At 41.4% G+C, this 12,732-nt stretch overlaps 1 protein-coding gene across 2 annotated transcripts; it reads right to left on the minus strand.

The window, feature by feature from the left end:
• Positions 1 to 2,386: 2,386 nt before the first annotated feature.
• On the minus strand, positions 2,387 to 4,164 carry LOC105356862. 2 transcript variants are annotated; one of them, XM_023958969.1, is made up of 6 exons: positions 4,090 to 4,164; positions 3,628 to 3,948; positions 3,147 to 3,500; positions 2,859 to 2,978; positions 2,694 to 2,752; positions 2,387 to 2,608 (listed from the first exon to the last, which is right to left on the minus strand). In XM_023958969.1, the coding sequence occupies exons 2-6, from the start codon at positions 3,824 to 3,826 to the stop codon at positions 2,540 to 2,542; spliced, it is 801 nt and encodes a 266-aa protein (XP_023814737.1). In that variant the 5' UTR covers positions 3,827 to 3,948; positions 4,090 to 4,164; the 3' UTR covers positions 2,387 to 2,539. The 2 variants fall into 2 exon arrangements, with proteins under 2 accessions (XP_023814737.1, XP_023814736.1); XM_023958968.1 differs by having other exon boundaries at positions 4,094 to 4,162.
• Positions 4,165 to 12,732: the final 8,568 nt, after the last annotated feature.

Below are 12,732 nucleotides of genomic sequence, written 5' to 3' on the forward strand. Positions count from 1 at the left end.
GTGAAGTTGGACAGGGTGGCAGAGAGGGGGGTGCATGCATGGTTAAAGTCCCCAGAAATGAGGACCAGGGCCTGCGGGTGTTGTGTCTGCAGCTGGGACAGCAGCGTCAGCCGACGGAGGGATGTAAACAGTGACCACCAGCATATGGGAGAACTCCGGTGGAAGGTAGTACGGCCGAACGCTGACTGCCACCAGTTCAATGTCCTTGCTGCAGTGCTGGTCTTTCACAGTGATGTGGTTCGGGTTACACCATCTGTCATTCACGAACACCGCCAGACTCATACATACGACCACCGCCTGTCTACTTTCCGCTCTGCACCGCGCTCCGGTCCGTCCGCACCAGCGTGAATCCGTTAATGGAGACCACAGAGTTTGTCGTGTCCTGGTTGAGCAACGTCTCAGTGAAACACAGCAGGCTGCTCTGTCGGTACACCTGCTGCAGACACATGAGCGCTGTTAGCTCGTCCAGCTTGTTAGAGAGCGCGGACGTTTCCCATAGTAACGGATGGTAAATATGGCTTGTACCTCCATCTTCTCTCCCGGCGTTTAACTCCAGCTCTGCAGCCTCGTCGTTTCCTCCGTATTTCAGCTGGAACATCTGGCTTTCCAGCGAGGAGAATCTCAGCTCGGCCAAGAGCTCACAGCTGATGTCGAGTGTAAACAATGGAGCTGCATCCTAACGGATCCCCCAAAGCCGGTTCAAAATGTTGAGAAACAATAAAAAACCAAAAAGCAAAAGTAATGATGTTCCTGTCCTTTGTCGCAGAACTTGGAATTAGTTGTTGCAAAATACAAAAAAGACAAATAAGGTGGAAGAAAATATTAAAAAACGCAAAGTAAGGTACACAAAAGTGGTTTTGAGTCAGTGGTGGTCTGGCTTGGCTTGGGGGGTGGTCTTTCATGCAGACTCTTTTATTTCTTTTCCCACTGCACATAAGATCTTTGGTGTCCTGAACCATCCAAACCTGCGAAGGCCAACAGACCACAAGTAACAGAAGACGGTGGCGAGGGAAAAAAATAAGTGGACAGAGAACATTCTCTCTTCTTCCTCTAATCAAACCAACTTGGTCTTTCAATAATCAGGCCCTTCCAGCTCATAGCAAAAACCTTCAAAGCAGCAGTGTTTGTGCAGAAGAGGAGGGGGACCAGGTGGAGAAAGAGGAAGTGTCACAAAGAGAATGAGCAAAAAGGAAGTGAGGGCCCTGCCACACAACCAGCAAAGAGTAGGAGGAAGGCAAGAAGGAAATGAAAACATATTTCAACTAATGGAAATACAATAAACTGATGGGAGACTAAAGAAGACTGACTGAGATTCACATAAACATCCTGTCTGCATTTATTAGCTTTTTCATGCTTTTATTGGTCACTCCAAAAAACACATTTACATATAGACCGTCTTTACTCTCTGTGTATCTGAATATGTGGTAGCTGGAGGAAGTCCATGCTTGGTTTGTTTTTCACTCAAATATCTTAAAGGATAATAGAAAAATTCTGCCATTGTTAGATGTGTCAGTAATGAATAGGAGACTTACAAAAAATTATTTAACTTGCTTGTGGACACTATTTCCATATTTGAAAAATTAAGAAAATAATAATTTTATATTAGCATGCTTAATTTTATTAAAAGTACTTTTTTTAAGTATAGGCTGCTTGAACACCAGCATCAGATAAAGGCAGGTTCTGATCTGAGGGTCAGGGCAAAACAAAATGACCTGATAAATAGGAAAATTAACTCAAACATTCATCAACAAAATTAAAAGGAAGTTATAAATTTCCTAATAAAATATAAAACAATATATTGCTATGATAAAATGAAAGAAAATTTAAATGTTAGATGTTTGTTTATTTTCTAGTATTTAGGGTGACAGAGCGATACAGTTTAACCCTTGTGCTATCTTAGATGACCCCACCCTTACATTGACGTGTTATCCATACCATGACAAAGATGGATAAAGGTGGAAAGATATCATGTAATACATGGACACCAGTGAAGATCACAAATCATTGAAGAAAAAAGGTTCAGAGCACTGTCTAGTGGGTCTAGATGACCCAACTCCCAATATTAAAGTGCCTAGGAAAGCACAAGGGTTACGACAAAAGCTTTTGGTTTTTTCAGCTTCATAAAACGGACAAATCATCAGCAAATCCCCATAAATTTGAACTAACAGTACCTGCTATAGCAACAAAATGTAGGAGAAATGTAACAATTAAAGCTTTTTATTTTAAAGACAACTAAATCATAGAAAAATGCTTTATTACAAAGATTTTGCTATATGGGTACAAAGAATTTAAGCATTAAGCTTGACAGTTTTAAAACGTCAGATTTTAGTGGAGTCATATAAACAACACAGAATAAAATGTTTTTGTTTACCGTTTAAGAAAAATGTAAAAATGCAAAGCCTTTTCAAAAAAGTTTCTAAATTTTTCCACTCAGTTCTCTTATAATACTTTATATACATCATGGTCACCATCCATTCATGTTCCGAGTTGTGTATACCCTCACATCACTGTAGACGGTCTCATCCTTTGCTGCTTATCTTCACTTTGTCTTGTCAGTTTTCTTCTTAGTAAAGACTGCTGTGGTGAAAATGGCATCCTGTTGTTTTCTCTATAAAAGATAATCCAAATATTTTTTTGGTTATGAACAAATCAGTTTACTGATATTTATTGGCAGCCAAATGTAAATTCTTTACCTCCGGGTATTGCCAATCATCAATGATTGTTTCCGGCTTTGTTTTACAGACCAAACGCGCTGGTTCAGTAAAAGAGCATAAAAAATTAAAAATGTACTTCTTAAATGGACAAGATAGGCAAAAATGTAGATGTTTTTATGAAAGAAAACCTGTTTATCCTCTTACCTTTGCAGACAGCAGAGGATATTTTTGATACGACAAAAATCAGAAATGTTACCATCATGAGACTCAAAACCAAGGTTCCAAAAAACAGAAAGAAAAATATGTTGTTATAAGTGCCGTCACCTGGAATAGAAATCAAGAAATATTATTGTCAAAAACTATTTATTAAAAATTTGTAATTTATTTTATGAAAAAGTGGCCAGGATAGGCTCCGGCAGCCCCGTGGGTAAGGGAAAAACGGAACATAAAATGAAAAAAAAAAAAAAAGAATTTTATGAAAAAGTCGGTTACCTTGAACATCCAGTTTTGTTCCATTTCCAAAAACCACTTTTCCACATGCAGCCACAGCACAGTAGTAAAGTCCAGCATCAGAGGAGCTGACGTTCTTCAAGAAGCTGTAGACACAACTCTGCAGAGGCTGAGTCTCTGTACCCCCGTCACAGTCACCATCACTGCTTCTTCTGGCGTAAATATAAGTGGGATGAGATTCCCCTTCAGTCTTTCTGAACCAGAACACTCTCTGTTCCTCTGGACATGCATCATTTTTAAACTCAGAGAGAACTGAACACTGCAGAGCCACAACGTCTCCTGCAGAAACCGGATCAACAGAACTTTGAACCACTGCAGGAAAATTAGAGCGCGGTCCTGGAAAACAAATAAAAACGAAACAACAAAAGATGAAAATGATCTCAGAAATGTTTATATTTAATTTCTAATATACAATTTAACTTCTCTAAAATCTGTTTAAATAAAAGATCAAATCAATACTTACTTTTAACGTCAAGAAGCACTGCCTTCCTAAAGATTATGTCGTAGTCTACAAGGGTTAAACAGTAATAGAAGGCTAAGTCACTCGGTTTTGCTTTTGCAATTTGAAAAATAAATTTTCCTTCTTCTTGTTTGGTTGAAGAATGACCGATCTTCTTCTCTCCAGCATCATACTTGTGTCCCTTTCCTAAGATTTCAGGCATTTTTCCAGGAACAACTTTGACCCAGAAAAATGTTCTAAAGTCTTTATGATTGTTGTAATAGGACAGGGTCACATCTTCTCCAGCGTTTACTGTCTTTATTTCAAATCCCTCATCTGTACAACCTAAAACAATTGTAACACAACACAATTACTACAGTATAATCAATTCAATATTATAATCTGCATTTTGTCATATTGTGCAAAAAGACAATAACTGTTATTATTATTATCCTTATTTTTAAACACTGACATTTCTGCACATACCTACATCCAAGTTGAAGCATCAGCAGTATACAAAGTACAACATGCATTTTCTGAACTTCTGATTCTCTGGTCTGCAGATGACTTATGTCGCATTAGAGGAAGACTTTCTTTTTTTAAGCACTAAAAAAAGGGAGGGAACAATCTAGGCCGAACTGATTGGGTGCTAATCACACTGCCATCTCAGTTACGACCCTAGTGGAAACATAACAAAAAAAACTTTCCATTACCTATGTAAAACTACATCACTAGAATTTTCTGGTTATCTTACTGGTTTGGCTGTAAACAAGGGCTGAAATTTACTACAAAAAAGAATATCTTAACATAATTATCTTTTGTTGCAAAATGTTATGAAAAGCAAAAATTACTTTATGAGGGCAATGTGTATGTTTAAATAAGTGTTCATTTTTTGTCAAAAATAAAAATGAACTTGACCTGCCAGAAACTGCAGTCATTTCTTTTATTCAAAACAATTTTTGAAAGTCAAACATAACAATAAAAACAAACAATGCTGAGTAAATACATAACTATATCTCCCCAATCTTTGGCAAGGACAACGCGGAGCATCCACCAATTAGGGACTCCGCTTTCGGCACATGATGTGTTCAGTGACTAAATCAGTGGGTGGAGTCCAAATCCAATATGGAGGATTGATGCAACTGTCCTTCTCCTAAACGTTGTAATTTTTTTCTTATTTTCTTTGAGATAATAAAAAATGTCCCCCATTTCATTCAGTTTTTTTTTAGGACTATTGAAGGACAGGAAATTTGTATTATGAGGGGATTTGTTGCTTTTGACACATTGTGGAAAAATAAACTAAACTAAACTAAAACCAACTAAAACTAAACTAATAGAAATAGAATAGAAATACCCTAAATGGGTCACAGAGTGAGAGACCATGCAAGCTCCACACAGAAAAGTGTGGTTTTCTGTTTCAGGTCCCCCAGCTGGGACTTGAACCAGGGCGCTAACCACTGTTCCACCGTGCAGCATTTTATATATTTAAGTGTTTTTCAAGATGCCTGGACAGGAAGGTTATTTGACTGATTGATTGACATAGTTGATATTATATGTTGATTTATTATTATGTGATTAACTTTTAATTTTGTTAGAGTCCATTTGTTGCATAGTTTTTAGAACAATAACAACTATGATACTGTTACGTCCCTGGGGAGGGCGCAACAGCACAACCATGAAATAATAATAATAATAATAATAATAATGGATTGGATTTATCTGCGCTTTTCAAGACACCCAAAGCGCTTACATTGTGTCCATTATTCATTCACTCCTCATTCATACTTGGTGACGGTAAGCTACTGTTGTAGCCACAGCTGCCCTGGGGCAGACTGACAGAGGCGTGGCTGCCATTTCGCGTCTACGGCCCCTCTGACCATCACCGGGAACATTCATGCACATTCACGCACCAGTGGAGCCACACTGGAGGCAGGGAGGGTGAAGTGTCTTGCCCAAGGACACAACGACATTTTTGGCTGGTGGGAGCGGGGATCGAACCGCCAACCCTTCGGTCATTGGACGACCCGCTCAACCACCTGAGCCACTGTCGCTCCTCTGCGAATAAGGCAAGTAGTCAAGGATGATGTGTGTGTATATATATATATATATATAGTTTATAGAAAAGAAAGATTCAGGCTGCTGCAAACCATTACCTGTGGGGGAGGTCGTGACGTTTGGGTCATGCCAAATAAACAAACACAACATAAAAAAAACCAGACCTAACTCCACACCTAACCTATAAATCAAAAGGAACAACAAAAGACTACCTAACTAGTCTAAATAAAAACATTACAGGAAATGGCACCAACCCCTTACCAGGTGTGTCTAACAAAGTCCAGCCTGCGTGTGAAAATGTATGGGGCCCTAGACTTGCCTGATCACAACCTCCCACCACGTACCTGAGGAAAACAGCTTAGTCAGAAGCAGCAGCAGTTTGTTTGCCAAAGAGAGTCAGGATCATGGTGAGAATCAGCCAGGAACAGTTCACCAGACTCAGATCCCAGGTGTGCTTTAATAGGCTCCGGCTTACTGGTAGAGGAGCACCACATGACCAGCAGGCGGCCAGTCACAGCTGAGGAAGCTGCAGTCCCAGGTGAACATCATCAGGAAATCAACTGGAGTGACAAGCAACAAGATGAGAGCAAAGCAGAGGGCTGTGCCCGTAACAGATACCCTGTTTGATCGGAAAAGTTTGGCCTTTTAAAGTCAGCTAGAGAAAAATGGAACCACATGTGATTTGTACTGCCTGTACTTAGGAGTTCCTTTTGATGCTTAAAATGTGTTTGGTCTTCAACTTTAAAACTGATATTTATCAGTAAAATAAATAATTAAATGTATCTAGTAAAATTATTTCGAAAGCGGTCTGGTGGGCTGTCTTCTCTGAAGGCTTAAAAAAATATCTTAATCGTGTGTTAATTACATTTTATCTGTGCATATGCATTAAGTCATTCCGAATGGTCTTGTCATTCCATTTTATTGTGTTTATGATGGTTCTGCTGCTTCCAGACAGATGTATTTTCCTATTGGAGCATTTAACCAATCTCATTTCAGCTGTCTTTTGTTGCCAGGCAGGGTCAGAGCTAAATAGTAGGTGTGTTAGAAAAAAATCGATTCGGCAATATGTCGTGATAGTTCACACGGCGATACTTGTATCGATTCAAAATGCTGTCGGGACGATATTTATTTAATTATTTATTAGCGTCCTTCAGTGTCTGACTCTTGTTTTTCACTTCAACCTCTGACCATTAGTTAGCAGCAGAGCACATGGAGCCTTTTTGAGCAGCTCAAATCCACACAAGACAACAGGAAGACTGCAGCCAGAGGCAGATTGTTTCGTTGTTATGAGACATAAACTACTTCGTTTTTACTTGGGATGGTACCGAACTAAAACTCTGTGGCATGTTGCTGCCAGTAACATATAAAAACGCGGATTGCTGTGCTTTGTAGCGGACTCAGATAAGAAGGAGTGAAACAGTGCAGCTGCACGGCAGCTTAAGGCTAATGCACGTAGCATCGGCTAAAATGCTATTGGCAAAGGGTTCTGCCGAACCCCTCTGTACAACGCTCTGAAAAAAGGTCAACATCGTGGCAACCAGCGTTAGTTTGCTTCCGCATGAGAAAGATGGCTGCAGCGGTGCAGTGCTGATATGTAAACAAAGCATCTTCGTCACATTAATCCAATTGTTGCTAAATTTGAACATTTTAAACAAAAGGAGCTGATGAAGGGCCGAGGACGGGAGCTGAAGGGAACGCACTTTAGCGTAAATGACCGGTTCCCGGCTGAAATCCTCCGTAGAAGAAAGATCCTTTTCCCGCTGAGGAGAAAGCACCTTACCGCCGGGTCCAGAGTGGTGGTGGTCGTCGACAAGCTGTATGTGGACACAGCCGGCTGAAGACTTTCAGATACGCGCTGAGAACATCTACGCTGCCCAGAAGAAATCCGCTTAACTAATTTCAATGGAAAACCTGATCAACAATAATCCACCTCGATCTCAGGAAAAGAGTCTTTTTCTTCACTTCTCACTCATGCTTCTGTAGTTGTTTTGTTATTTTTGTTTTCTCTTCTTTCTCCTTTTTTCTTTCTTTTGCTTAGTCTCCCCCTCCCCCGTCCTCATATGTAAATCACCTAAAAGCAACGCATCCTCGGTAAGTATTTATGCACGGAACGGGCGTGTGCGCACACAAGCGCGCACACAGGCATGCACACGCGATACATACGCCGACAAACTGCAAACACCTCACACCGTCTCTCATAGGACGCACGCAACATGCAGCTCACACCAGAAAACCTTCACATGCACAGCGCTTCTCTGCGCAGCAGGTTTGCAAGGCTGGCACGCGCACACGGACTGGCACACACACATTATTTAGCTTTACACTCCCAGTTAGAGTAGTTCTGAACAGTCTTGACATCGTTAGCTGGAATGTGCGTGGACTTGGCTCTGGTGTTAAACCCCCTTTGTGGTCTAAACGCAGATATAGCTTTACTGCAGGAGACCCACTTATCTAAATCAGCTGATCATCTTCTGTTTTGCTCACTGTTTCCATCTGCTAGTTACAACTCCAAACAAAGAGGAGTTGCTGTTTTAATTAATAAAAACGGTAAATTCACTCATAAGGATACAGTTACTGACCCAGAAGGCTGATTTGTAATCATGTACATATCCATTCAGAATAAGGACTTTTGTATAGCGAGTGTCTATGGCCCAAATGTTGACGACTCTTCCTTCTTTCACAGATTCTTCACCTCACTCTCGGTTCACTCTGACTCCACAATCATTATAGGAGGAGACATCAATCTGATTCTGGATCATGAACTTGACAGACTCAGCACAGCAGCAAACCAGCCCACATGGCGGTCTGCAAGTATACTAAAGCAGTACATGAATGATCTGGGTCTCTGTGACGCATGGCACTCATGTCACCCAAACACTGAAGGGTTCACCTTTTTTTCTCCAGTTCACTACTCACACTCTCGTTTAGACTATTTATTAGTCAGTAACTCTCTTTTAAAAGATATTCAAAGTTCCAACATTAATCCAATTGTTATCACAAAGAGAAAGCTGATTTACTAGAACTAGAAAAATAAAATCAAGACTCTGGAGGCCGCTTATTCTACATTCTGGGAGATCTGAAAAAATTAAAGCTTCAGTTAAATGACATCATCAATAAACAAACAATTCCAAATACAAAGGCTACGACTTGAAAGATTTGAAAACTCAAACAAATCTGGCAAATTTCTTGCTAATCTTAAAATTAATAAAGAAAACACAATAATCACTTCCATCATTGACCAAACAGGAGATGCCAATCATGATCGGGTCAAAATCAATATTGCGTTTAAAGACTTTTATAAAAACTTATAAACATCACCGATTAACCCATCAGAGCAAAGTATCAACTCATTTCTTGATAAAGTAAACCTACCCAAATTAAATGAAGATCAGATGACAAACTTAGACTCACCGCTCTCGTTGTCTGAGCTTCATGAAGCTCTGTTACTTTAGCCTAATGGGACGGCCCCAGGACCCGATGGCTTTCCTGCTGAGTTTTATAAAGAATTTTGGGAACAGCTGGCACCAACGTTTTATTAAACGGATACATTTATCAAGGAAAACCAATCACTACCACCTAACATGAACTCAGCCAACATAATCCTTCTAAAACCAGACAAAGATCCCACAAGCCCTTCAAGCTATCGCCCCATTTCTTTAATCAATGCAGCCATAAAAATAATTTGCAAAGCACTAACACAGAGGGTGGCCGTGGTGCAGTGGTAGGGCGGTCGACCCATGATCGTAATATTGCAGGTTCAATTCCCGCCTTGCACGCCCATGAGTCAAAGTGAACCCCACCTTGCCTCTGGTGGTAGGCAGGCGCTTGTGTTTGGCAGCGGAGCCGCCACACAATGTGTGTGTGACTGGGTGTGTGAATGGGTCTGTGACTGTAAATGGCTTTCAGCCTTGTAGGTAGAAAAGCGCTATACAAGTATACGCCATTTACCATTTGCCATTCACAGAGAATAGAAAAAATTACTCCTCACATAATTCAAAACGGAATCATCAAAGGCAGACACTCGAGTGACAACATCCGCAGACTTGGTAACTTAATAGACTTTGCCAATATCAAAAACCAGGAAATGACCATATTCTCATTGGATGCTGGAAAAGCATTAGACAGAGTAAACTGGAGGGTCATTGCTGCCCTCCACAAGTTTGGGTTAGGGGAATCATTCATCAATTGGATTAAAATATTATATCACAACCCAAATGCATCAGTCAGAACTAACAAACTTCTGACGGGTTCGTTCTTGGAAGAGGAACCAGACAGGGTTGCCCACTCTCTCCCTCTCTTTTTGCATTAAAGGAATTACAACCAAACACAGCCATGACTTAAACACAGACAGGACAGACAAGACACAGGTGAACATGGTCATGTAATGATTCTGCGAGGGTGTGGAACCCAGATGCTGTAACCCAGAACGAAGACAGGTGAGTTTTGAGGTAAGAAGAGTTTTATTGCTTCTCCAGATGTGTAGTTGTTCGTGGCTGGTGGTGACGTGGACGAGCCTGATGGCGTGGCTGGAGGGCTTAATGCGGTTGGCGTAGGCTGTGGTTTCTTGTAGACTTCTGTGCAGCTGAGAGGATGATCCACGCTGACTTCACTCTTGGCAGGTTGAAGATCCTGAGACAGGGAGCAGAGGTTTCGAGCAAGAACGAAGCATAACATAAAGTTACTGAGCATGACTTGGACCAGGGCTAGTCACCGTAAGGGGTAACGAACTGGCGATGAACTGTGGAGAGGAGTCTCCTTTTAAGCAGCAGCAGCAGATGATGATGAGAGTGGAGTCAGCTGGTGGCAATCAGGCAGAGAAGCAGGCAGAGCTGGGAGGGAGAGGAGTCCGACAGGCAACATGACAGATCAGGAGAGATTGGGACCAAGGAAGTAAAACTCAAAGGATGACAAAACAGGAAACCTTCCAAAATAAAACAGGAAACACAACTCAAACATGACAGAAACAAGATGGAAAGCAAAAACCAATGCAAAGAAATCCAAACCATGACAATACCCCTCCCTTCAAAGAACTGCACAGAGGTTCCAGATGTCAACCAAGGAGGAGGGGGCCCGGAGGACGAACTTTGAAGGGCAACAGAGTCCTAGGAGGCTGGGTTGGGCACACCAGCAAGGCCGAGACGATGAGTCTGGAGGACGGCCAGGAGGCCACGCAGTGCAGCGAGGCAGACAAAGTATGTCTGGAGGACGGCCGGGAAGCTGTGGTGACCGGCGTGGCGGGTCCGGAGGACGGCCGAGAGGTCGCGCTGACCGGCGTGGCAGACGAGGTGGTTCCAGAAGAAGACGGCCGGGAGGCAGGTCTAGGGAACCAGGCAAACATGGAACTGGTGGGTCAAGCATAAAGTCTGGGGCTGGTGTGGCCAATTCAAGATGCGTCGGCGGTACAGGGGCTGGCTGTGATTCCAAAGCCGACATTGGGTCAGGCACAGAGCTCAGGATCAGCATGGCAGAGTCTGGGTGCGCCGGCGGGTCAGACCAGTAGTCGGGGTTGGTCAAGTTGTCCACCAATAGGGCTGGTAGGTCAGGCCAGCAGTCAGCCGGCGGGTCAGGCATGGAGTCATGGTCAGGCATGGCAAAGTCAGGGTTCTGCCAGAAGTCGGCCGGTGAGTCGGGCCAGTCGTCGAGCTGCGGCGGGTCGGGCCAGTCGTCGAGCTGCAGCGGGTCGGGCCAGTCGTCGAGCTGCGGCGGGTGGTTTTTGAGGAAAGAGAGAAAGATGCATTTCGTCTTTAAATAATCCGATTTTTGATGAGTGAAATGATAAATAATATTCCAAATGTATGTGGTTATTTTCAATTTTTTTTGCTGGCTAAAATTCCATAACGACATTTGTTTACTGTTTTGTTTCTTCAGTTTATTTAGAGGCATTTATTGTAGCTACAGGAATTTTTAATATGCTATGCAAATCTCGTTTCTGCGTCGGAAAATGGTCAGTGAGGGGTTGAGTGATTCAGACGTAGCACTACTAAGGGCCCATTTGTAATGCGCAATTCCCCACTGGATCTGAGTGATGTTGATTTTACCACCACCATTTGTAAAAAGAAAAATCTTGTTTATTTTTTCACCAGGGATTCACTATTTGCAGAAAGAATTACAAACTACACAGCTTTCCCTCATGGAGCGCCATTCATTTCTAATCTGTCATCACTTCAAACTCTGAACTGTCTGTTTCCTGCAATGCATTTCAGGCAGTCAGTGCAGTACCAAATTTTCAGCTGTGCTCGCTTACCCAGACACCTGCACCCGCCCCCCTCTCGTAAAACTTTCGTGCGAGCACACATCTGACGTTGGAGCGAAAAACCAGCCAGCATGCACCGCACACCGATCAGTCTGCATCCGCCTGGCTCATCTCAAACAAACAAATATATTTAAGGATATTAGTAAGATGTGCATCAGTCTTGCATTAAAACTGTTCTGTGTCCTTTTAAACTGAACTGTGTTCTGCATCCTGATTGGCTGTAAACAATTGTCAGTCAATCTTCTATGTGCCATGTCTCACAACAGAATTTGTTCAGCTTGCCAAATAAAGATGAATCTTCAATTGCATATCTTTTTTTTTATTCTATATTGGACTTAGTTTTCTTTGAAGAGATCAAACAAATGAGAAAAGTGTAAAAATGTTCATGTCTGTCTTAGAAAAGTGTAGAGAGTGTGAAGTGAGGAGTTTCACAGCCTTAAAACAGTTGTTTATATATTAATATATCTATATGGAAGTAAGCAAAGCAGAAAGAGAGTTGAAACGTTCCAACATTCTATGTATTAGTTTTCATTTTTTTGCTTGCAGGTTGTGTCATCATTTATTTTTTTATTATTGGCAGTTTGTCAATATTGAAAAGCCGAAACGTCAAAACAGTTTTTCTTCATTTTTACTAATCGTTTTATTCACCAAAAAAGAACCAAGTAAAGTTGTAATATTATTTTGTCACCCTAAAAGATAATAATAAATAATAAAACAAACATCTGTCGTATCACGGATTGAGAATGGGATTCCAAACAAAAAAAGAACCACAAAAAATCTTCTAAAAAAACTAATGAATAAAAAATAAAAATAAAAATTTG

The sequence above is a fragment of the Oryzias latipes genome, chromosome 10 (assembly GCF_002234675.1).
Source record: "Oryzias latipes chromosome 10, ASM223467v1".
Taxonomy (NCBI): Eukaryota; Metazoa; Chordata; class Actinopteri; order Beloniformes; family Adrianichthyidae; genus Oryzias; species Oryzias latipes.

Coding starts and splice junctions, on each gene's coding strand:
- LOC105356862 (XM_023958968.1), bottom strand. CDS start 4,136: ATGCATGTTGTACTTTGTATACTGCTGATGCTTCAACTTGGAT. Junction 3,949..4,093: donor GCTGATGCTTCAACTTGGAT/GTAGGTATGTGC, acceptor CAATTGTTTTAG/GTTGTACAGATGAGGGATTT. Junction 2,979..3,146: donor AACAAAACTGGATGTTCAAG/GTAACCGACTTT, acceptor TTTCTATTCCAG/GTGACGGCACTTATAACAAC.